The 27548-nt window shown below is 38.9% G+C and overlaps 1 protein-coding gene across 8 annotated transcripts in view; it reads right to left on the bottom strand.

Moving 5' to 3' along the window:
* Positions 1 to 27548, bottom strand: part of NCKAP5 (NCK associated protein 5) — a 431207-nt gene that overhangs the window by 174988 nt on the left and 228671 nt on the right. For all 8 annotated transcript variants that reach the window (XM_032189919.1, XM_032189920.1, XM_032189918.1 and 5 more), the window contains exon 5: positions 11267 to 11400. In XM_032189919.1, the coding sequence (XP_032045810.1) occupies positions 11267 to 11400 (134 nt within the window). The remainder of the gene's footprint in view (positions 1 to 11266; positions 11401 to 27548) is intronic.

Here is a 27548-nt window from a genome sequence, read left to right as displayed (position 1 = left end):
AAAATGCAGCACCAGAGTAAGAGATGAACAGTTAGAAGAACTAAAGCTATAAGCCTAAACAAGAGCAGCAAATCCCATCGTGTTCTCTTAAAGTTTGTCATACACTCAGAGAAGCATAACTCTGAAACGGAGGGTTTGTGCCTTATAGCTTTTCAGTGTTAAATATACTCGCTGCAACTTTTAATAATCGTATTTGAAAGTTGCTCATAGGGGAAAACACACACCCAAAACATTTTGATAAAAGGAAAAGATTATAACTAATTTTTTAAGTTGCCCTGTCCAATTCTGAGCACTGACAACAAATTAACTGCTGCATGGCCTGTTACATTAGAACAATACTGTAGAATAATTACAAGTTCTAACATAAAATTAAAATTACCATAATAATTCTCCTGTGAAACAATCCAATCTACACAGGCTACAAATTGCTGCTAGGTTGAAAAAATATATTACCACTTCAAGTCAGGCAGAAAAATTATTCTGTTTCCATTAGTTAATATAGCTACTTAAGAGGTTATGCAGAGCAAAATGACAAACTGATTATATTTACAAATTCCGTACTGGTCATGTTCAGAGACCAGCTGCTTACTTGCACAGCAGCAGTAGGAATTGGCTGAGCAAACTGTGAGTAAAGACTCTACAACAGGTTGTCACTGACTAGAGTGAATAGCCCAGCCTACAGGGCCCACCTTTGGGTAGAACAGGCAACATGATGTTGGGCAGGTGTTTGTGCACATTTCTCGATTATTCTGCCACCTGCGCCGCTTCCGTGCTCTTTGGAGAAAGCCCTTTTCTCCTCTAGGCCTCATACACACATGAGAAAACTTGTTTCGAGATCCCTACAAGACAAAGCACTCACCTATTATTCTATGCTGAGAGGTAACATCCAGGATTTCATGTTACTATATCTTGCAGCACAAATCTGCACATCTGTACGATGTAAGGCAACAAACTCCTCAAGGGTACCTGAAGTACTTTTTTCCTCCTGATTTCAATGAGAGCAGAATGCACACGAGTACCTTAAAAAGGCTGAGCACTTTTCTGGATCAGATTTACATCTGCTTGCAATTAGAAAGGAAGTGCAGGCTTCTCCTTCTTAGTTTGTTGTAAGATTGTAAAGGTAAAATTTGGACTCAGTCAACCAATGGTCTGTTGAAGAACTCCAATCACGCTCATAAAAGCGAAGCATCACTATCAAGATCATTTAGTTTTATGTCAGCTTTTTAATCATAATATTCCCTCATAATTTAATTTGTACTGTACCTAACACCATCAATCTGCATATGCTCCACTGCCCATTAATGATATATTTAGAGTTTACAACACAAATTTTATAGGACAGGAGAATTATTAATACAAGCCACCTCAAGCACCTACCAGAAAAACAACCACCACAAAAATCCTGATCATAAACTCACTTTTCTCTGTGAAGCACTAGTAAAGAAAAACAGTCTATAAACTGTTGCACATCAGTTACCACTTTCAAGTATAGGTTCACTCTCAAGTGACAAAAGGAACCACAAGTGTGACAGGCTCAGTAAATTAAAATGGGATAAATCCATGTTATCTGAGCAGTAAACTTAAATCTAATCATGCAATCAGACGACCAGTCTCAACCAGCATTCTACATATTGATTTTTGGAATGCTTGTCTTTTTGACTCTCCAGGAGAACTGCCCGCCCTATTAAGAAATGAGTCTCAAAGCATAGGTGGCACATGTACACGTGGCAAGAAGTAAGTGTAAGTACGCACGGAGAGTGTAAGATGGCCAGTTGTGAGGGGCACAGGCAATGGAAATTGTCAAAACAGTCTTGTGCTTTCCATTTTGTGTTTTCTTCATTCCTAGGAAAAGGGTATCTAATAAAAGGCACCACTGGACAGCACTGTAAGGAAACAAGACCTTAAGGACAGACTGAGTTATCGTATTGGTGTAGAAAAACAACTCCAGGAGACAATCCTGCAGCTCAAACCAGACTGATGCTTTTCAAAAAACATCCTTTAAACTTACCGCAATCATCCGTGACAGACCCTAAAGTAACATCTGCTCTCTGCCTGCTTTTTTCTCGCTGTTTGCTTTGTCTAGTTTAACTTCTCTAATCATTTTAACAGGACATGATCTTCATTTAAACAGATCTCTTTGAATTACTGAATTCAAAAATGTCAATGAATGCTGCCTCAAAGGTGACTGTAATATATTCTATTGTAAGGATTCAAGATCTTTATCACTACATTGTCTTTCTCTCACAGGTATTCCGTCCATTTCCTTTTTAATATTCCTTTGTTATACAGGTAGTATGAAATGAAGATAATCCTTTTCAAGGACAGAGGTACACATATAATCTAAAGTAGGGATTTTTTCCACTTTCAGGTTCAAAAAGGTGGATCTAGCTTTTACATGCTGAGTAAAACACTCTGTTGAAGACTTCCATCCCACTGCAGCTTCACACTCACTCTTACTGTTTTGGTAGGGATCATGCCAGAAAGTATTACTGATATTTTTAAAAGCTCTTTATTGTAGGAAAGGCCTTCTTTTTTGAAACCTAGGAACTTTAAGATTATATGAAGCCATTCTTTACTACTCACTTCTTCAAAGCATATAAATAGTAAAGTCCATTAACAAAGAGGAAGTTAGCATACAGAATTAACAGAGTTATATACTCAATACACAAAATTAAATATGCACAATATACAAGCCAAGGCAATCTCCCATGTTGATATTTTTAAAGCACACCTGAACTTTTAACAAACACACAAAGGTGATTTATAGATTTATGACTGCAATCTAGACAGAAGCTTGTCACCTGTAAATATATTGCTTATTATGTCTTCTCCAAACAATGAAAAATTATTCTAATACATTGAGTTGGCAGGAGTTCCTAATGAGACAAGTAAGGGATTGACCTCACACCTCAGGACATGGGAACATCACAATTTTTTCCATCAAGAAAAAGCTTTCCCAGAGCAGATATCTCTAGCCACCACTAAGGACTGAGTGCCTGAATCTAGCCGTGTTCTAACTTCAAAAGTGATGTGAGAGACAAACTACAGAGCATTGCTAACCTTGGCACTTCCTGTATCAGTACATTTAAGTCAAAAAAAAAAAAAAAAAAGCAACATACTAGAAGAGTTTCTCCAAATCTACTTATCAGAGCACAAGCAACTGAACTGAGCACTGGGACCATAATTGTTTTGTCTTCTTTATGAATATTATTGTGGAACCATATCTGAATTTTATAAACTGCAAATCGGTCTAATCTTCTGTGCACAATTCCTTATTTATATACAAGTAAATAACACTCCTTTGGGACTTCACTCGTTCTCCAGACTGCCTACACACATAATTGTCAGTGATGGTTTGGGTATGGGTGATGCCTGTGAGTACAATCAAGAAATCCTGGCTCCACGGAACCCACTTCTGTTATCTTAATTCTTTAACTAGTTTTCTTCCACATTCCATCTTGCAATCTCCGATCATCCTTGCTGGTCTTTATTGGTGTGTTTATGCTGTTACTTTCCTTCAAGGAAGACTAAGACAGAACAGCTGCTAAGCATTCCTGCTTTCACATCTATTATATGCTCTTCTGTTTCATATCTTGCACATGCTTTTCTGTTTATAATCACTTCTAATTCTTTTATAATCTTTGCAAAGATGCCTTAGCTATATATGCAAATATAAATATATGCATGTATATATATGTACATATATATATCAATCATACTTCCAAATAAAAAAGAGATGTCAAGTATGAAGGAGTTTAGTCTTTTGTGTAAGGGGGTAATCATGCATGGGCACACCAAGGTAAGGTATGAATAAAAAGTGATGACAATCTTCCAGCTTAATTAGGGCAGGTTCTTTCCTGAAAAATGGCTCTGAATTTACAATATAATGTTAAAAGAAAGCCTTTTAAGAGATGTTCTTCTTTTAAGAAGAAACTTTCTAGTATGAAATGGCTTGACTTAAAGGAAAAACTAAACCTAAGGAAAACAAATCATTTTCTGCTGATCTTTGCAGATCTTTTCCTCGCAGATGTGCTGATCTTTCTGCTGGTCCTTGGAATTAAAGTATCTATCATGTCTAGCACAGGAATCTTTTTATTAAATATGTGGAGGAGTGTGTTGGTTTGAATAGTCCTTTTATATTGCATCAAGGAATTGCAGAATAACATGTACGGTAACTGTGACCTTCCTGCTTTCACAAGCTCAAAAGAAACCAAAGTAATGACGAGATCCACAGTAAAGAAGCTGTCAGTACTTGTACTTGCTTGTTTCAATGCAACTGTAAAAATATATCCATAAGAACAGCAAACTAGTACTAAGTGTAAGCTCTCTTGACAGCCACAGGTCCTACCTTTGGAAACATCTTACCATCCACGACTGCACAGCATTTAGGCAGCAGCATTACTCCATAATAGTACTTAGCTCCTATATCAGCACTTTCCTTTCATAAATGTAAACATGTTTTACAACCGAGAATTATCTGTAGCTAGGAATATCTGCAAGAAATATACCTATTATCGTGCAAAATAAAATGCACAGAGCTGTGAACTTCAACAGGTAGAGGATTTTACAGTACATAAACAGCAAACATGAACCTTAATCTCTTTAAACAGCAGTAACAAGGGAGTCTGCAATTTCACCCAAAAGAGGTTTTCTCTGTCCTCTGACATAAAAGGGTCTGTAAACCCAATCACATAATCTGCACACGAATCCCTGCACTTACAATATTATTTGGAATATGCTTCCAGGAGTTTTCTTCAGCATAAGTGAGGATCTCACTTTGGGAATGAAACAGCCACATAACAAGAGAGATTATGGCTACAAACCACTCACTGTCTAACACAGATAGGTCCTGCTTTATTGATGACCATGGTATGGGGAATGAGGAGGATATTCAAACCAGCTTTCTGTCACATAAAAGCAAGGAGTAGAGTGGATAACATGCTTTGTGTGGACCTGCGTATGGTAACCTACTGTTAGCTTGGAGTGCAAATTTTAATGTCTTGAATTTTGGATAGGTTTTTCTTTACCTGTCTTTACCCTAGACAGGGTAAACAGTCTACTACTACTTTGGTGCTTATCTACTACATTATGCAAAGGAAAAGAAAAAAACAACACAATACAATGTCCTATTAAAGTGTAGCGCTACATAGGAGAACAGAGGAAACAGTATCATTTCATGCTCTGATAAATCTAATAAACAGGCAATAGATGCAACTGTCCATAAATACAAGTATGCATACTTGTATTGCATACTGTCAGCATACAAATACAAACCAAAATCAGGATTTTCTGAGCACACAGATAACCATCTTTTTTTTTGTGTGTGAAGACAAAGATTACCTACTTACCTGGAACCCTTGAGAGAGGGGTCTTTCAACTAAGAATTGTCATGAAACTTCACCACCTGATTTACTACTGTGTTGGGGTACTAAAATAAAGCTTCCTCTTAATGTAGCTTCAGTGCCTGAAGAGTCCACAGAAGTTCAGGATCTCCACATACCTCTCCATGTGTCTACAATAATGTCTGAAGCAAAGCAATCCATTGCTCTCTAGAAGTGTTACGTATGTCAATGTATGTCGCACAATGTAGTCTCTTAGAACTTTTGCTCCTTCTCTCACTTCTGTGTTTTGAGTTTACAGATTCTTCAGTATTCTACGGTCACTCTGACCTCATTGCTTGTTTTCTTTCTCAACTTCGTTATGAAAATATGTGTAGCTCAACCAGATGGTTTTGAACATCAGAATGAGAATTTGAAGGAAACTGAGGTAATAAACTCTACGAAGATATTCCTCATGAGTATGTACCTTTAAAACTACAGTATTTAGATAAAAAATGAAGCTTGATGAGAAGTTATAAAATCCCTTTTTTCTTCCTGTTGGTAAAACAATGTGACACTACAATGTTTAGTCCAGACTAGCCTGTGAAATGGGACCAAAACTGCTATACAACTCAAGGCGACCTCCTCTTCAGACTCAAGTTCAGGGGTTTGGTAAAACCATTCTTTTATTTTCTGCCACATAAAAACTATTCACACAAAAGCTCCTTGATCTTACTTAAAACAGTGCTTGACACTTCTGAGCAACGATTAGGGATGAAATATGTACCTAAGTGTTGTACATGCACATAAATAAAAATACTAATATGCTCACCCCATCAGTGTTAATATAAAAGAAACTTCATCCTTTTACTCTGTCAATTCTAATAAAAAGTCCAGATCGATATCCTAAGCATTAGGTCAAAGCCCCAGTAAAATGCTATTCATACCACGTCCTGAGGCTTAGCAAGGCGAGCCAAGAGCTGAGCACCCCTCCAGCGAAAGCACCCTGCCCAGCACCCTGCCCAGCGCCCTGCATGTCTACATGACATTTCACAGGCACATCTAGTGAAATCCAGAGGTACCTAAATGCCTCAGTTTTGTGAGGCAGTATGACAAGGCCAGCCTTTGATACAAACGCTATCTTTGTGACCGCCTGGCCCCCAACAACCTTCTGCTCAGGCCACTTGGGGAGGACAAGAGATTTCTGCAGAACTACACAAACAAGAGGAAGACTGCAGACAGCTCCTCCTGTGATACTTCTCTGAGAAAAAGAACAAATTCCTACACAGTATTTTATTCATCCCTTCTATGAGAAAATCAGAGGAATAGCATAAATTGCTGCCAGGAGAGCATTTTAATCACCCAGAAATGAGACTGAAATGCTATTAATGGTTTAAATTGGCATTCAATGGGCATTAGACAAACTGTCCGACCACAGGAGCTACAGATACATCCTGCTGGTTTATGCTCTCAGAAATTATCTCTGCTCTACATGGACTACCAGTCATGGCAGTAAGGCCTCTCTGAAGCGCAAGCAGGTGGTGACCTCTCGCACTCTCACATCAAGCAGATGTGACAGGGTTAGAAATGGTGATGTGATGATGCTGGAAATGGGAAAGATCTCTTTGTTGCAATTGCTAGGAAAGCAGTTACCATCTCCACTCACCTGTGGACAAGCCTGAATAGAGCAAGAGGAATTAAAAATAGTTGGAGAAAAGCATGTAGGCTATGCTCAAAATAATGGACACACAGTCCTTTCACACAAAGTGTTATCAGGTTTGTAGGAGTCACGTTTCCCCTCATCAGAAGCGACAGGCCAACACTGACGTGAGGGAATGCTGAAATATGGTCTAATGAGAATTACACTCATCCCATTTGCAGGACTCTGACAGACCAAACAAGGATCATTTCCTACTATTCCAGTAACATCGCCTCCTAAAAGCCTGAGGCAGCTTTCCAGTCACAGGCATTGATACCTATAAACAACATCGTCTTAACTGAAAGAATTTTTTAAATTTACCCAAAAGGGATTTTAAAGATTTGATACCAGTTTCCTCAATTATTGTTTAAAGATATACTTTGCAACGGTGTGCTCTATTAAACTGGTTCCATTTAGACCAAAACACTAATCAAAATAACTTAAGTAAAGCTACTTCTTTTACTGCTTTACCATTTAATCCCAGTTTGGAGTCACATCTACTGTATGCACTCAACAAAAACCAATTTGTATTACTTACTGATATATAGCAGAGAAATGTAATCAATTTATATTGCGTATATCAGTGTGCTTTTTAGAGTGAAACTATAAATCACTACTGCTTCGGGCAGGGTTGTTGTGTTTCTGCTCCTACTGCTGTAGGAAGATGCTGAAATTAGGAAAAGCACAGTTGAATCTAAGAACAAGGAGATACACAAGACGCAGTGGTTGCATTTTCTTCTCTAATGTCCAAAAAGGAACACGTCCAAGGAGGAGCTATGTTAAACTGTGAGCCATCAAAGATAAATAAAATAAAAAAATAATAAAATAATAATAAAATAAAATAAAATAAAAATAAAATAAAATAAAATAAAATAAAATAAAATAAAATAAAATAAAATAAAATACATCAAGAAGAATTGACCCAATTTCTTCCAGAGCTGGATAAAGAGACAGCAGGCATAATCCTATCGTGAATGCTAACCTGTCAGTATATGCATAAGAGATGCCAATAGTCAAAACGGAGAAATTGGACTACGTGACACTATCTTGGAAGGAACTGGGTGATAGGTATTTATAGGGTTAGTCATTGTGCGTTTAAGCAACGTTCATCTATACACTGCCATGCCAAAAAGGGCCTTATATAGTAACAGAGTAGTTGTAGTAAAGCAACAGATCTCCGTGGTTTAAGAGAGAAAACATCAAAGATTTCACTTCAAGGTGAGATTATACTAAGGCAATGAAAAAATAACTGCATTCAACTAGAGCGTAAAATCCTAGTTTTAGCATTAAATATATTTTTTTCAGGACCTTTGCGCACCTCCAATACATTCCCCTCCAATAAAATTAGAAGACAAATTTAAAACAGCATGGATACACCACAGTGGAATTCTGGAAAATAAGTTTGGTTTTAAATGCTCTTTCTTCTTCTGTGTAACTGTCACATATTTATCAAACTAACCACCGTGTCATCTTAAGGCTCTGGCAGATTTATATAGATGTTAAGAAAGAGAACTTCGATTTACTTCAGACTCTTAGCCTGGAATACTGCTTACTTGGTAAGAACAGAAGCGTCAATCAATTAAACAACAACAAAAAAAAATCAGACAAAAAACCCTTGTGTTCTGAATTCCTCAATCTCAAACTAGATGCTTATTTGATAGACTGAAGTCTTCACACAATTTCAGCGTGGAACAAGCAGCTTTCCTTGGCTGATGAGAAAGGTCAACTTACAGCTTTCATAGAGTCGTGGAATCATGGAAACCACAGAATGGTTTGTGTTGGAAGGGACCTGGAAGATCACCTAATTCCACCCCCCCTGCCACAGGCAGCCACTATCCACAAACCATTATAGATATATTACCATTACTCTTTCAAATAAAATATTTGAGATGCAAAGAAACACCTCCAAATCACAGCTTAACCAACTGCACTACATGTAAATGAACACAGTTCAGGACTTACGCAGATTTAAAAGATATATGCTTTAATACATGTTCTTACTTCGGTCTATCTTCATTTGAAATCCCAAACATTTGGGCCCAGAGTATTATTCTCTGGCCAGTTTCTTCTAAAGTACTTCCTATTTGCTTAATTTTAATATTTCCTATCACCACCTGTCTTGTCCCATTTAACTACGCTCAAACTGGAGAAAAAAGCCTCATATCCTTCAAACAACACAGAATCTCCAAAGAACACAAGATTATCCTGTTGCCATTACTTGCTCAAACAGGGTGAGAAAAACACTCCCATTTAAGGAGAAGTTCTGTACCTTAATATTCTACTAAATATAAGAAAAAGTAACCACTAATGTTCATAATGACAAACACAAGGTTTTAAAAGCAACTGAAGTATGTTTAAGTGAGGCATTCTCTTCCTAGCCGTGGTCTACACTAAAATAAAATCATAGCACAACGAAGCCCATAGCAGTTTTCATCACAGGCAATAACAGGGCCAATCTCAGGTGCTATTAATGAAAAGTGGTATTTAAGTTTGTCTTCAATTAATATAGCTAACGTGCAGACAGTCTTATACGGAACGTAACACTGATTTAGACTGTATTCACCTTTATCTAAATCAGAGATACAAAAATAAAGAGACAAACAGCTTTAATCCAAAGAGCTTGTATCCCTCTGCTTCTTTATAGATAGAGCAAGCTAGACTGAAAATAAAATAATAGAAGAAAAAGAATGGATTAATTTGAAGATAGTGGACTTCAGGGATCCTAACTAATAATACAGTAGTTCTTTTCAGAAATACTGTAGAAAAGAATCAGGCTACCATAGTTTCACAGGAATAATGAAGCTTTATCCTGAAAAGATACGAATATGCAACAGATAAAATTTTACCAAGTTACTGGACACATTATTCTGGAAACCGTTTGGTTTCCTCTCACCTCGTTCCTTCCTTTTTCTTAATCAGGACTGCACCAACTTAAAAAGTTTATTTCAAAGGTTTCTAATTATTGTGACTGTAATTATTGTTCTAAAATCAGCACCTCAAGAAATTTATCCATAAACAAAGATTAATATATAACACCATTTTCTAAACAAGAGTACAGGTGTATTTAATTTGTGTATATTATACAGGGACTCTGATCAGAATAAATAAAAATTGAAAACAAAAATCACAGAAAAACAGCAACCAAAAAAAAAAGAAAAAAGAAAAAGAACATCTTTAACATTTTTTGAGAAAGAATTTCAAATATCTCTGAACACTTTTAAATCTAAAGAACATTAATGGAATTTTTCCAAAAACAAAATAACAGATCAGAACAAATTTTATTATTGCTATTAACTGCTTTTTTGTCGTTGCCTAGAAACCCAATCTCAGATAGAGGATCAGCATGGCAGACACTGAGCAAAAAAAACCCCAAGAACTAAACAAATTTTTTAAAAAGAAAGCCTTAAAAAAACCCAAAACACACACACACACAACAACCAAAGGAAAAAACACATCCCATAGCTTGTTTTCATCATATGAAACTGAACTTGAACTTTTCAATGATTTCAGGGCCTGAGGGAAGGAGACCTAAGGGAGTGAGTTAAAATACTGGATCTTGATGGAAAATATACAACATAAAATTCCATTGTCTCTTTCAATTCTGTTTTGATTGTTTTGTTTCTGTTCACGTGACAAAAACAATAAAAATTCTATATGATGTACAAGATCTCATCATGCCTCATAAAAACAATAAAGAACTCCAATCCTTAATGTGGCCATCTGAATTAACAGTTTGTCTTCCATCCCCCTTTCAAGGCTGGCTCCCTTGTACGTGGAGCTCTGCCCTAGCACAACGCTCTGCTCCAGTAAATGCAGGATGAGGCACTGAGCTTGTCCAAGGAGAATGATTACCCAGCTGGTAAAAGGCATCACTTTTTTGTCATTATTGAGATTGATCAAAACCACTGCTGTTGGTTAACAGAAAAGCAACCAAACATGGACTTATTTTGAGAAGTGAAGACCTGTACATCTTAGAATATTACCGGGAATTCTAACCAATACAAAATCCTGGAAATTAAAATGTTCACCATTATAGTGAAAAATGGCATAAGCCTTTTAAATTTTACCTCATGTAGAACAGTCACAACAGTCATTCTGACAAAATCCTGCTGTGTTTACAGAACTTCAGAGTGAAAGCATTTTTTGCCTTAGATTCCACCCATTCAAGCTATGAAGAGGTTTGATCAGTCTTTTTGAATCAAAGTTTGTTCTTCCCTTATTTTGAACGTAATTTATTTATGCAACATACCTGGAAAACTGTTCTTGTAGCCCACGCATCTGAGCTCTGCTACGCTCTGACTCCAGTGTTACCTCCCGTAATCTTTTTTCACTCTCAAGTCTTAAATGTCTTTCTTCCTCCAACTCATGTATCAGTTTCTCACGCTGAAAGACCACAGAAAGTTATTATTAATTGTACATGTAAAACACTTTTAGGATAAATTTTATATTTAATTTGGTAAAAATAATCAGATATTCAACTATGCAGTCCGATCATTTTATTTTATTTTTGGAATGGCAATAATACACAGAATAACAAATGAGGGATTGAGAGCCTTTCAGAGTATCCCCATCACAATGAGCTACACTTACATAGCTCAGACTTACTGAAGTCAGCTTAAAAGCTATTTAAAACCAAACACCATCCTCTCCTTCCAAGTGCTTTTTCTTCACCTCGACTCAAAATAAATTTCGCAAAAATATTTAAGATCTGTGATCTATCTTGCTTGGTGATAGATATAGGAAGCCTGAATCAAGTCATGATGACAACTTGCACCCATCCCTTAATGATTCAGTCTCAAGAACAGAGAAGGACAAGATTCTACAGCCCTGGTATTGCTGTAAGCAAACCAGAAAAATAAGACAAAACAAAACAAATAAACAAAACCAAAAAATAAGGGGCAGGATTCCTATGAATAGGACAGAGTCTATTTGAGTCTATATAAAGAAATACTATGACAAACATATGAATATGTCTGTAAAAACTGGGAATCTAAACAAACAATTAGAGGAATAAAAATGCCATTAATTTTACTGCTAGTTCTCAAAGGCAAATAGATTATGCTTGTTGCTAATTCTTGAACTACAGGAACAAGTATACTGTGCTACCTGGATATATTGACATATGTCTTGGAGTATCTGGTTTTTTTTTTTTTTTTTTTTTTTTTTTTAAACTTCAGATCCAGATAAAAAAACATCATAGAAAAGCATCCTAATGATTTCAAAACTCTATTTAAAAAGTAGCTACATGTGATTTAGGAGGAGTAGAACAAACTGAAAAGTTATAAAAAATGTTAATTTAATTTAAAAAATATATATGCACAGCCTTTTCCATGTGACCTTGTTACACAGAAATTAAATTAAATTAAATTAAATTTATCCTTGTGCGTTTAAATGGGATAAAAAGTCAATTTAAAAAAAAAAGCAATTAACATGGTACTGCATTATACTCCTCCAACGAAGGCGTTAGTTGCCTAAGAAAAGGTTAAGTTACTGTAAAGTTATCCTGGATGCACCACCTATATGCTTTAAAAAATTTCTGTGTGCTTGGTGAATTGCGATTTGTAGCCTGTCTGACATTCTAATGGAGTTCCATTGCTGACCTAAATTTTCATGACATACCTGCAAAAAACTATCTAGAAATTATACATACATTTTCATTAGAAAATAACAAAGGCATCTTAGTGTTAAGCCATTAAATGGGAGAGATATGTACAGATTGTACGTAGATTGTATGTAAGATTTGTACAAGTCTTACAGCTATAAATCTTACTGGATAATAATTTATAATAGTGGTAACCAAGGGACCAAAAATAAGAACATTACCAAGTGGAAAAGGGATCTTAAAGACAGTGATAAATAAGCAGATGCCACAAAGGGAGGCTGCACAGGATTAAATGAAATATCCACATACTTGTGCAAAAATATGGGGAATTACTCAGAGAATAGAGGGGGTTTGTCTATTAAGTCACACACAATATCTGGAAAATGTAAAACTGCAAAATGAGAAACAAATTATTGGAAAATAAAGATATTGTTCTAACTAAACTATCTCATTTCTGTTCTTACGGTTACATAACCACGTTCTGACAGGTGCTGAGTAATCCTTTGTTCCTGCTAAAATGAAAAGAGCAGAGTGCTCAGCACCAAGAAGAAGACACACAGCACCTTCGAGAAAGAGAATTTGTCCCATGAACAGTAACTTGTGCCAGTGATATGAGAATAATATTAAAAACTGTTAGAATTTCTTGAGATTTGATTCCATCAACACCAATTTTTTAAGATTATGCTGTTCCAGTGGCACTTGCTGAACACTCTTCTAATAGATGCATTTCGCTGCTGCTAAGGAGACACTTGGAGCTTGCAGGGAGTCAGAGGATAGCATAGAAAATGACCCAGTAGAAAGGCATGGTTACTAATCAGTGCTTAAGACAAGTTTACAAGACTACAGAAATTGGACTTAAACCCCAATAACTGTCCCTACAGTAACTGATAAGCCACCTTGGAGGAACTGCTCTGAGTGCCCAAGCTAATTCAAAGCACCAGGCTGTGCCTGAGCCTCGTGATGCAGGAACAGCTCCACTGGGTTACACGCTGAAGAACAGAGATTCGGCCATGCCTTCTGCACTCATCCAGCATCATTACTGCCACAATGATCTTCCTCTGATACAGCACCAACCTCCGTGTCTCTGCTACACTGGCCATGCTCTTGGTCCTTGGATAAACCTTCTTTCTATATTAGGTACAAAGCCACATCTCCACGGGGAGGACTACAGAGAAATACAGTTGTTGTGAATATTTTGGGTACTTCACAGCGTTTCTTACCAAAATATGACACTTCAAAAAGCAGATGAATGTCCTTTCTTCCATATCACTGCCCGGATCTTTTCTAAGTTGTGTACAGCTTCGCTGATGCTGCCCTGCAGAATGACTGTGCTGCATCTCTGTGCATCTCAGCTATGTTACCACTAACCACAAAACCAATTTCTAGCAGAACATAGAATATACAGCAGAGATTCACAAATTCAAACTGTCCCCTACAGGTCGAAGGGCAGCGTAAGCTATCTCAAGGTTTCATTTACCTCTTGCTGATAGTTCAGAGAATGCTGTTGCTACCACTTACTTCGTATTTTCAGGTGGGAAAGTCTGCATTATCATCCTACACAAAAAGATCAGCACATCCACTGGATTTTTTTCTTTTTTTTGGAAGAGTAAGAAGAGAAAAGGATGTGGGAGTTACCTTAAGAAAACTATCTGTAATGCAGTAACAAATGCACCTATCAAGAACAATAATATTATAGGAATTAAATGTTTTAGCATAAGGAGCTTCTGGACTGAGTTAAATGTCCAGTCTTTATTCAGTCACCTCAAGGGCCAGCATCACGACACAGTATTAGTTATATGAGCAACTTGCTGTACAAAGCTTATGCTTCTTTGAGGGTATGGGATGAATAACAAGCAAATCACAAGACTCTCTACAAGACCAGAAACAAAAGTACTAACGTATGACCCTGAAATTGTAGGTTCTCTTCCCAACTACAATAAATTTCCCATATGAATGAGAAGACTAAAGAGTCCAAAGGGAGAAAAAACAAGTAAGACACCACCCACACTTAGAGAGTTTTCAGTCTCCAGGACACAAAACACTCACACATTCTACGTACAGTAAGCAGCTCCCAGCAACAGCGATCTTATCTACAAGGAAAGGTGACTACATTTTTATTCAAACACATAGAAGCCATAATGAAGAGTCAAAAGAGAGAAGTGAACCTCATGCACTGAAAGGCCAGGCTAAACACAGATTTTTTTTTTGTCCCTGGAAGTAGACTACAACCCTGAATTCTCCAGAAATTTTGCGTTGTCATAACACCCTTTATAAACTCATCTGTGCTAAAACCACTTTATTCCTGTGCAAAATAAAGGTGTGTGAAAAGAAATGAACTAGCCAGAAGTGGTTCCTGTTATTATACTGAATGTATGCTTACTGGAAAGGGATATGATTAGCATGCAACATGAAGAAAAGGTTAAATAAAAAAGAAAGTGTTGTGAAACATCAATGTTTTAACACCAGAAACATCGTTGCTATCTTCAAATGAAGTGATATGTATTCCCACTTGTCAATTCTTCTTTAATTGCAGCTTCTTCTCACCACGAGCTCTGCTCAAACTTTTCCCTGCTGCCTCTCCTCGCACAGCTATAACCTTCTCCTCTTAGAAGTATAACCCTTACCTCACTCTTGTTTCCCCTTTTTCAGCCTCTCCAGATAGCCTCACTTTCATCACATCTCCCTGTCAGATCTCTGGTAGCTTTCCAAATATGCAAAAATTTCAAGTGAACAAACTAGACTGAAAGTCAGGGTTAGCAAGCTCAACCAATACTTTTGTGTTAAGTACTAGAATATTTTAACACTTGAAAAAGTACTGTTTGTAATTACTTTTTCATGAACGTGTGAGCAATTTGAGTTTCACTAGCTGCTCATTATGCTCGTGAGCAAGCATTTGCACGTCAACAAGTTCCTTTTTGTGTAGCTGTAGAAATGTTCATGTCAAAATGTTTCCTTTCTCATCCAGTCAGGGACATGTACCACACATTAATTCGTCTTCTCAAAGTTAAGCAAGAAATCAGCGTGAGATTCATGATCAAAACAAAATGCAGGAAAACTATTTATGGCTCAACCGAAATTAGGACATGTATTTGACAGAAAGATCCAAATTGCTCCTCAGCACTCCAGGAAGAGACAAACAGACAAAGCTTATTTTCAGAGTCCCTGGTTAGTAGCCATGCTCTCGGCCCCAGGACTGACCCAATGCAGCCTTTACATCTCCTGTAATTCACTGGGACCATGTCGCAAATGTCAGGACATGGTTCCTCCACCTTACACCCAAGTGTGAACATCTCCGCTCTGGAGCTCTTGAATGACCCCTAATGCTACAACACCCAGTGGAAAACAGAGAAGTGACAAAAAATAAAAGTACACAGCACGAGTGGCAGCCACAAAAGGCAGAGCACGGGCATGTTGTACAGGGCAGGGGCTGTACGATCAGGGTTTCATTTCTGGTGAGAGCTTTACACCCACTGTGACTTTTTTTTGTATGGGAAGGCTACCTTCTTACCCATTTTTTTTCCACTCATGGCTATTTCACTATCAACCCTACATTTGTATGTGGACAACAGTCATGCCTTTGAATGTGGAGACTTGCAGTTAAACCCCTTTAATCGTTATTGCAAATAAAACAAGCAGAATCCAGTCCTGTCACTCAAAGCAGGCTACCATGACAAAAACTTACCAGAGTACTCTCTTCACTGGGGTCAAGCATTTGCCTAACTCAAGCAGGTTTCTCATTTCAAAATGCTCCAGTCTCATCCTACTTTTTTTTGCTGGACATACTTGACTGCCCTCCCGAGTACTGATGATCTTGTATCTTTGCACTCAAAAATAAATAAATAAATAAATAAATAAATAAATAAATAAATAAAACACTAAAAAAAACCACACATTTTCTCCTTCCCCACCCTACTGTGCCATGCCAACAACCTCGCTTTTCCTTAAAGTAGGTTTTCTGTAGGTTAGATGTGCTGGGCCTGCACGGCTGGGTGCAGGCAGGGGGTTCTGTGAGGAGAGGCCAGGGCTGCCCTGTGTGGGCACAGCTGGCTCCGGCTGCTTCCAGCTGGTTCCAGGCAGTTCCATCTGGTTCCAGCTGGTTCCAGATGCTTCCATCTGGTTCCATCCGGTTCCAGCCAGTTCCAGCCCCACCACAGAGCCTCGCTGAGCCCCTCAGGCACCCTGGGGGCGCCTCAACGTACTTAAGAAAGGACAAAGCTCTGCAGGGCACCGAGGTGTTGGATTAAATTTGTTTCTTGCTGTCCAGATCTATTTTAATTGGCAATAAATTAAATGGATCTTCCCTGAGTCAGGTCTGTTTTGCCTGTGACGGTAATTGGCATGTGATCTCCCTGTCCTAACCTCAGCCCCGGAGCTTTTCCATCTTGTTTTCTCCCCAGTCCTGTTGAAGGACCCCACCACACCAAAATAGTTTATTTTTAACTTTGCTAGTTATCTTTCACATAAAAATCATACTACTCCATTGATCAATAATATTATCTCTCTTTTAAAAACATGGCTGTGCATCAAGATTTAAAACTATAGACACCTGCAAGTGAAATACTCAAGGCATTTGGCCTACACATGCCATGCGTGCTGGACAGGTTGTAGGTGTTCAAAAGGGAGTCAGCCCGACAGCACCACAGAAAGTGGCCCCTCCTTCTTCTGTTTAGCCCTTCTTACAAACAGACGGGTGTTACAGGACTGCTCAGCTCAAATGCGAAAGATGTCTTAAAGGAGGCACAAATGGAACCTCCCCTCATATTTAAGATTAATTCCTAAGTAGTAAAATGGGCTGCTGTTTACACAGAAGCAAGATTCCTCTTTCTTCTTGAATTTGTTCATTGCTTTCCCAGTGTATCATAAGATGGTACTACTATGGCACTACCAATCACGTTAACATCAGAGAACAATTTTGTCAAAAAAAGTCGACATCAGTATACTTAACACAGGCTTAATGTTGCTCTAAATCGGGCTATTAACCTGCACATTAATTTTTTAACTATTTTTAAGCATTTGCTAAAGAGGGCTACAATTTCTGTATAATTAATATTGATTTCAAACAGTTACTTTGCACTGAATTTAAATGAGGTGGAGAAAATAATACATTTTTTTGTTATTGTTGTATACAGTCTGCAGCACCACTAAGTCAGTGCTAACCTGAAGTGAGTCCTTCTGTAAGTTCTTATACAATTTTTGATGATAAGCATCTGATACCTTGCATTAAGAGTAATAATTTAATAGAATCACAGCCTGGTCTGGAAAAAAAAACATGGTACCAGCCTGAGGATCAACTGGAGGAAGCAGACAACAACAAAAAAAAAAAACAAACAAGCAAACAAATAGCTACTAGAAGCACATTAAAATTCTGCAAATCAGTTTTTAGAGCAAGTCAATGCCCAATACTGTTATACATATATTCAAAGTACTCAGAAACACTATTTTGCTATAATACTGGGGACTATCTGTACCAACGCAGTAGTGCTGGGGGTGTTCAGAGTGTGCTGCATACTGCAATCACTGTCATATCAGCATTCGGTAACTCTGGAGCCTCTTACCCAAATTAGTGGATTCCAGCTCACTGGGCAGGATACAAACATAAGGACATTCATCAATATAAAGGCTGTGCTGCAACATATACGAGGGTTTGGAAAATTACTGTCAGGAAGGTGTGCACAGAAATATAAATTGCCTGTTCAAGATGATGTGCAAGAAGCCTGGGACAGGTCACATCGGTCTAAACCCAGATGTGGGCTCTCTGCCCCAAGACCTTCCTTCCATCACTGCCTCCAGTCCCTATGCACACACAGGCAAATGGCCTGGGAAGCATGAAGAGATAGTGGTAGCTCCATACTAGGTGAAAAGCATACTCAAAATGTAAAGATATACTCATTAAGATAAGGAAGTAAAAACCTTTAAGTTTTTCTTCTGCCTGAGAGGAGCTAGACACTTACACTCCACTTTTTGAAAGCCTGCTTCAGGCAGCAGCCATGGAACAGCATGGAGTAAGGAAAGGGGGATGAGGAGGGCTAGCCCCCATCCCCTCGCTGGTGGAACACTTCTGTTTTCCAAGAATTAAGTGTGAAATATTAATTGAAATGGAAACTGGAATTTGTGACTTCATCTCTTAGTTGGTTACTTTAACAGGGTAACTTTTCCTGATGCAGTGAGTATTTAATTCCCCCAATATAAAACATAGTAATCAAACAGTATTTGATCAAGTGCCTCTTGTCCACAGAAGACACCTGAACCCCCATTACCTAGAGCCCAAAGCCCAGGGCTCCCACGTGAGGCGGGACCTTTCCATCAAATTCCCTTTGTGCAACCTGGTCCCAAACCCAGCTCACAGGAGACTAAGGTCCTCTGTCTAAACTTACTTCATTCACAGATGACAGGAAAGAATCATGATTATAAGAATAGAGAGAGTAGATGCCATTTGTTACTCCATCATAAATTGTACCAGGTACTGTACTTTTGTTCAAATTAAAATGAGTGAAACTTCAGTGTCCTTTGTTTGCTCCTCATCGATCGCTGTTAAACCAAATGTTTCTCATTCTGTAATCAATACTTCTCTGCAAAAATAAACCAAGGCACTGACAAACAACTTTGCAGCACACTGCAGCTTTCCTTGTAGCGGACTTTGACAGCATGAAAAAACACTACCCCAACGAACAGAAAAAAAAGAAGTGCATTGCTTATTGTACTTATTACAATTTTAACAGGCTGCTTACAGCTGAATCATTTTACTGTAACAAGACTTTATTAAATCAGCCAGCTATTGAAGCCAGAACTTTCCAACAGTGGCAGTTAATATGCCTTTGTCCTTTATTAATGTTTCCAGCTATACTGGGAAAACTGACAAATACTCTTAAACACTCAAAGCTTTCCCAGTGATGAAGTTATAGGTGTTTTTAAACCACTGTGAAGCATTAAGATATAAACAGTAATAACTTAAGCACTTGGAGGGTTCATGGAGGGAGAGGTAGCTTTATTTCCCCATCTCTTCAAAATAAACTTAAGGGTAAAATTATGTCGTTGCTTTGTAATCAAAATGAATTACCCTTTCATCTGATAGAGGCTTGTACCACAGAGGCTTAAGAAGACAATTCTTTGACTTATGTTACATCTCTAATTTTTTTCCCCAATTATTTCACGATGTAATCATTTTTCCTAACCTTATTCCCACTAAAGCTCTGCAACAGCAAGATATAAACAGCATAAAAAGCATCTCCGAATTTTAGGCTGGTATCTTCTAGCTCTTTCATTCCAGTAAGAAAAAATGATGACTCTCTGGAATAGGATTCTGCTCCCAAAATGACAAGCTGCCCCGAATAAGCCAGGAAAATCTAATTGGCACTAAATAATTTGTATTAGCATTTCCTAAAACTGCCTTATACACAGTTAAAGTGAGTAATTTCAAGCAAATAATTTATTTTTCACTATTAAGTTTTAATATGCTGATAGATCTCTCCCTTTTGCCCCATAACAGAGTAGCGCGTGTGTTCCGTGACTACCAGATGTAAACTTCAGGCTTTGCTTGGCTCTGAGATGAATAGCAGGATAGGAAACATTTATTATTACTAGTGATATTTTAGTGACAGTAGTTTACAGACGTTATATTCTTGGGTGATAACACTGCTCCAGAGCAATTCAAGTAAATTAGAAACACTTTCTTGGTATGGTTACTACTTCCGAATAAAGTAACGCTGCCTTTCATTGTGCAGTAGCTCAAAATTGCCACCATGTGGCAGGACAGCAACTTAATTTAGCATTATTTATGCTGCACTGATATAGATTTAATTGCATCTGTACAACAGAATAACTGCTGTGCTGAAGCTCCTTTATCATTGCAAGCCTACAATTAATCTGAATTAGGCAGGCTATTACACGAGCAGCGCTGTATATATAGTTGGAGTTGTAACATTTATTTTACAGATTTTTTTAACAGAATAATTCATAAAGCCTTTCAACGCAGAGCTAGATGGCTAGCACTACTGCCTGCCCATCTCCTTCGACAACTATGGCCACTCCTCAGAAAGGAAGCTCTTACTGCCAACAGCTCGTTAATTCTGTGAAACATGCAACAAAGGCCACAGAAAATTGGAATTGCCATTGAAAATATAGTAAAATAAAAACCAACACCAACACGAAAACCCACTCCTAGTCTTCCAGAATCAACTGAAGGCAAGTATATGGTTGACTTTTCTTTTACCACCTTTCCTGGAGTCACACCTGTAGATGTCTATTGGGTTACACCCAATCGACCACAGCGACTCGCACCATTTGCAGACACGCTTTATGGAGGTGAACCACCTGCATCCCTAGCAGCCACCATTAGCTAGAACTTCTTAAAGATCATCTCCAGATCACGTTTTCAAAGTTGAACAAAGGCAAGGATTTTTATTTTATTTTTTTATTTTTAATCCTGTCTCCATCATACAACAACTGCTGTTCACTCAAATTCACAACTGATAGCCCAATTTCCAAGACTGGCATTGATCCTCCGTTCTCAGCCTAATTCTTTTTCCATTTTGGATATATTATTTCCTCACAGGGGACGAGTGTAAAGAGAATACTCTTAGTGAACAAGGAAGTCCCACACAGATCAAGTTTTTTTTTTTTTTTTTTAATTATTAATCTTAAAATGATAATGCTTTTCAAAAATGAATTTGCAAATTTAATTGAGCTTTTAATAGCTTCAACAGACAGTAATTAAAGAAATTTCATTTCCCTAAATTAAACATAATGTAATGTTTTTCAAGATCAAGTAAAAACTTCGAAACAGTATTAAGACAGAGATAACTCATATGAATACCTAGTATTCAGAAGCGTGCAGAACAAACTTCTGTCAATACCAAAATGAGAACCAGTGCAAGTAATATGTAATGTAATGGAAATTTTTTTCTCCCCTAACACACGTTAAGTTTTAATAGCTGATTATAATTCCAAGCTCTTTGCTACACATTTTTTTGATAAGGTGACATGATTATATTAAGATGTCTAACTAAGTACAGACATGGGATTTTTTTTTTTTTTTAATGCTATTTTAACTTGCAGCGCAGGCAGAACATTGACTAAAGTTCTCTCAAGTGCTTTACGTGTTGTTTTGTGCCCTACAGCAATGCTTTCAAAACAACTATCTAGAAAAAAAAAAAAAAAGTCACGGAAGTTTGTAAATAAAGAAAACTCTCACTTAGGGAAGAGTCTTTTGGCAAGAAAACCAGTAGGCCAGCAAAACATTTAATTAAAACGTTGATGTTTCTTTACTGTTACCATTCTACAACCAACAGAGACAAACATGAACTCTTCCACATTTTCCTCTGCTGCTCAAAAACTCGGCTGCAGAGAGTTACCCATCCCTTCTGGAGGCAGAGGAAGGAACTGAGGAATGAATACCAGCCATTTTCACTGTTCTCGTTGACCACGTCCTTGAGAAGGCCAGCAGAACCTGAAGGAAGAGCCGTGGTGAGGCTGGTATTGCTTGGGGCTGGAGCTGCCAGCAGCAGACAGGTCTCTGCTTTATGCTTGCTTTCTGCTGCTGTGCTGGGCAAAGGGCAAACAAAGTAGAAGAGTAAAAAGAGCAAGACAGGAACCAAAAACAAGAGTAGTGTGCCCTTCTGATGTTCCTTCTGCTGGCGGAAGGACGGGTCAGAAGGTACCTGTCCTCACAGGACCTGACGGGGGCAGAACTAGCACTGAACACACAGGTCTGGCCGTATGACAGAGGGTTGTTTCCACAGTTGCACATGCTCAGATGACATTTAATTTTTGATAGGGCACAGCTGTGTTTTATAGTTAAGTAGTAGATAATTGCTGTCAGTTTAGATGAAGTTCCAGCCTAAGCACTGTTGTGATTTCATAGAAAGAAAAAATAAAGTCCCATAAAGAACAAAGGAGAACCTTATTACAGTACTGTGCTACTTTGTTCAGTGCTATTTTCATTAACTTGTGATTAGCACCAGGACTTATCGGCCATCAGAAACCAATCAACTTCTCCAAGCTGATTAATCCCCAAGATTAATTACAGTCCAATCCACATAGCTGTGCAGTGTCTTCATCGCTTAACAAGCACCGTGTGGCTTACGCTTCATGGCTGCAGGCACGACCCAGAGCAGCACCTCTCTGGGCTAGGTCAAACCACAGGTAATGCTGGCTGCCGTTCCCAGCAGCTATGGATTCCAGCCCAAACACAAAAATCCTTACACTTATAATTCACTCTTGGAACCGCTAATAGAGGCATAACAGGGTATTGCTCAGCACGTGAACTGTGACGGACTGACACCTCCGTGGCTGCCAGCCCACCGCCAAACGAGCTTTGAAGTCCCCTGTGCGCAGAGGCAGGCGACGGAGCAGTGCCGTGACCTCGCCACCTCTGCTGGGGGTTACTGTCACAGCGTAAATTACTTCTGCTTATCTGAAATGAACGCGAGCCTATGCCCAAAGCAAACGTGTTTGGTTTTTTTTTTCCCCTGTAACTGACCAACATGTTCGTTAGATGATAAGAATGGCTTCTTTTCTACAGCTGGGTGCTCACAGAACAAACAGGCACATGGCTGAACCAAGCATTTCCCACTTGGAGCTGGGTTAGAGAGATAGGAGGTAAGCAGCAGAGCACAGGATAAGCATTAAAATAAATAAATAACTTCTAAGAGTTTTATTTGCTCTAATGGGAAAGGCCAGCGGAACTGTGCTTCACTGCTCTGGGGACCTCTGGTATTTACGCAGAAGCAGGGAGTAGCATGCGTTCCCTGCCCTGATGCTAGGGACAGTTAGCATTTCTTCCCTCTCTGAACTTCTCATGAATGTATTCGTATTTTCTGCTAATAAATGGGATATCAAGAAGTTAACTGAAGTAGACGTCAGGCTAAACAAGAACTGGGAGGACGGGAGATGCAGAACTGATCATAACGATTGTCAGAAGTGGCTCAGAAACATCTGCAGTGCCACCAAGCCCCCGCGGATCTGGGATATGCTGATATGTTAGTTTCCAGACACACTTCTTTTTGCCTTTCTCAGCTGACACACTCAACACCTCCGGCAACACTGTTTTGCTCCTAGCTACCTTTCCATCTAGCATTTCTATTTCCCAGGCTCTACAGCATTGCTCATGAACATGTCAGATCTTATTACAATTTTTTCTGTGTTCACTTGAAGAGTCCATTTATGGCTGGTAAGTAACTGCAAAAAAAGGCACCTTATTTACTCAGCTGTTTCATGCACGTATTCCAGAGGCCTATTGCTTTAGTTTTCTGACGAATGGACCTCTATCGTTTTCACTCCTTAAGCACTGCAGGCACTGCGGTAAGCAATGGGGAAATACGGTGCATTTTTTGTTGGCTGGCACGTCTTAACTGGTATTTTTAACCGAGCTGCCACTGCAAAATCTTTATGAGGGCTGATGATGCACTCATCCAGAAGAACTGACATCACTTGCAGAGGCCAGACTGAGTTTGCAAGCCTGGTAGATGGAAGAACTTGAAATAAAAAAAAAAAAAGAGAAAAGAAAAAAAACAACAAGTTTGCATCGTGTTTTTCATTTGTTCACTGGTCCAACCAGAGTAATTGAAAGACTGTATCACAACCTGATAGCATTTTGCAGAGTCCCTTTTCAGTAATAGGTTCACTTCAATGTCTGTTCGAGTTTCCACAGACTAATTTCAGCTCGACTCTAAGCAGCAGCCAGGCTCTACCCCTTCAGTCTCCTTCCCTTACTAGGACAGCTGGGGTAGGTGTACTTCTACAGGAGCAGATCAAAACCAGATACAAAGCCTCTGACATCGAGCTCTCTGGTTTTCATTGCCATGTTTATCTATTTACACAGGATATAACAGTTTTACTGCATCTAACCATAGTTTATTCTAATTTGTTAATTGCACTTAGTCACGTACTCATCTCTCATTTAAGACATGACTAAAAAGTCTGCTATTTTCCAACCTAACAGCAAATGTTGACAATTACAGCTGCTTGATTTTCTTGAAGAAAAATAGAAAAGGCGTTTCTTTCTTTACAGAAAGTGCCAACTACTAAAACCAAAGAGTGTGACTCTCCTCTCTGCTGCCTCTTCCACCTTCACACTGGTTGAAAATATCATAAAGAAGGAGGTGCAGCTATTAGGCTGAGAGAAGATCTGTCTCTGAACAATAAAACACTTAATCACATAATTAACATGCCATGTTCTTTCCAAGTGAGACCTTCCACATGCTTTTTGTATTGTGTAGAGCACTAGAATAGGAGTCAGGGGAATCGTGCTAAATTTTTGGTACGTTTTGGCCAGCACATCAAGGCTTCCCATCGCTTCCACACAAGGTTCCCTTACAGATGCTCTGTAAAAGCAACAGAGCGACCTCCCCAAATCACGAATGCACAGCAATGCTCTTGAGATTGCCTGGTTCACAGCCACGTTTGTCTGTCCACTGGGTGTAAGAAGTATGAAGAGCAAACTACTTGTAATTATATAGTGCTTAAGCTGTGGTGAGAAAGAAATTTTGCTGTTTATCTGCAAAACAGGAAATTTGCTGTTTACTAATGCTTCTGTGGACCGCTGCAAAATATTACTGCTTCCTGTAACTCACTCAAGACATCAGGATTGATTATCAATTTCCATACAGGTGAAATATGAACAATCTTTATCTAAATAGGGCTGAAAGAAATAACCCAGCTTCACTGACCACAGAGGCAAAGTCAAACAGAGCTGGGTTGACTGGAATTGGGGTGCGCAACCGTTTTGGTCAATTACTCGGCTGTTGTGGGGACAGGGGGGTGAATCCCAGCTAGTACTGGTGGCTCTGCCCCAGCCCTGGCATTGAGAACCAAGTCAGGAGCTACATGGGAAGAATAAAGCTGAGAGAAGTTTGTTTCTTCGTCCCATTTGCATTACATTTCCAGAAACTTGATGTTCTTGCTTCCTCAGGGCTCACACGGATATTTCTGCAAACCTGTTTATGTCCCGTATAAAGCTCTTCCTTTTGTAACGTGTTTTACACGTACACTCCTTCTTCGCACCTCAACTTTCATTCACCTCCTCCTACATATCCCAGTTTGTGAGCAGGCTGCCCTTACCAGCTGCTGTAACATACAGCTGCTGAGTGCAACCAACAACTCTAAAAAGCCAGTTTTAGCATAAAAATCCTTTTCAGCTTCAGATTTAAGGCACATCTTCTCGTACGGTATCTCCCACGTGACAAGTTTTCCATCGGAGGGGTAACATCACCTCAGCAACATCTGCTGGGCAACTGGATGTACCACAAGGTTTCCAGCAACAGCCTGGGAATCCTGACCTGATCCTCCAGCGACAGCCACGGGGAAAGTTTTTTAACTGGAAAACTCTGCCAGCCAGCGCTCCGGGGCGCTTGTTAATGGATACTACCAGAAACAGGATGTTCCCAAGAGATAACAAATTTTCTCTGGCACTCAGAAATCGTTTCTAAATAAGCAGTGTCACCATGGATGCCAATCACAAATCTGCAGTGTAAAGATGTAATTACAAAACGCCTGCTGCACGGCTTGTGCATACTGAGCCAAATTCCCTCTCGGTATTCATCCCAAGTGGCTGGGCTGTGATTATCCACAGCACATCAGCACCCCCGGGCTCCAAATGGCTCCCAGCACTACTTACAAGCATAGTAAGATCCTGCCTCTTCCCCAACAAGTTCACTACCTACACTGGCAATCACACAGCCAGCAGAAAAGTCAGAATAAAGGCTGTTTGACAAATAAGCTGTTTGGATCAGACATCAAGCATTTGCCAAGATTATTAAAGAATTCGGTGGCGGAGGTAGTATCCTGCCTTGTACAATGCTAACGCTAAAGAATAATATGGCCTTTAATGAGAACAGCGAGTAGGGATTTTATCCACCTGGTTATCTGAAGGCCACAGCAGGTATTGGAAAGAGAGAAGGACTTAGCAGCACAGTTTGGAGAATGAGTGAAAGCCGCCTCACAGCCAGGTAAGGCCCTGTATCAGGCCTGGTACTTTTATTTGTATTAGTTTCCAGAATAACTGCAGGGTGCAACATGCCAAGTGGTATGGAAATAACACAGTCCAAACATCACAGTCATTCCCACAGTCTAGACAGTCTCCTCTCGCAGGACATTTAAGCAAGTCTGATCACCAGTTCCAGACTTGGAAAACTATGTCATGAGATCTTCGTTATGAAAGATCCCATAGAATATCAAAAGATGCTTTATCACAATGCAGTGAGCAGAGAGCCAAAACAAACAAAGTATGTAAAAGCAAATTCCTGACAAAGCAAAAACTGAATTAAAGATTATGAGACTGAAGTAGGGCGGAAAAGAGAGGAAGAATCAGAGTTGATAGCTCAAGCCATACGGATCTATGCAAAGCTATGCAAGTTTAACATACAATTTCCTCGCTCTATTCTAATATTTCTTCTAAACCTTGACCCGAAGTTGCAGAGAGCAAGGTGATTATGAAATGCCAAGAGAACAAAACAAAATAAAACAATAAAGTAAAGCTCTGCTTTATGGCATAAAGAACAGTCACAAGTCCAAGTCTTGCTCTGGTTGCTGTGACTGGTTTTCATGTCTACTCAAAAAGTGCTCTGTGCTCTGAAACAGGCAAATAGTTTTTTCCAGCTTCTTCTCTCTCTGTTTCACTCATCTCCAATAGAATATTTTCTGTATATATATATATGTTTTGGGAACCGGTCAAGACACTGACACATTTTGATGTTACCTTGGTGCTGCAGAACTCAAGCATGGACCAGGACTCCATTGCACAAGATGCTGAACAGAGCTGGTGCAGTGAAGTTTTCCTCTAATACGATGCAATCTAAAGCACTGCTGGAGCTGACTCATTCTAAGGGTCAGCACCAACTTAATGGTACAAGCTCCAAGAGCACTGCATTCATTTAAATAAATGGGCATTTAATGGAATCACAACTGAGCAATACTCTTGGTACATAAACTTTGT

Source organism: Aythya fuligula, chromosome 6 (assembly GCF_009819795.1).
Source record: "Aythya fuligula isolate bAytFul2 chromosome 6, bAytFul2.pri, whole genome shotgun sequence".
NCBI classification, from domain to species: Eukaryota; Metazoa; Chordata; class Aves; order Anseriformes; family Anatidae; genus Aythya; species Aythya fuligula.
Note: the sequence above shows the minus strand (reverse complement) of the source record. Positions and strands in the feature narration are given on the sequence as shown.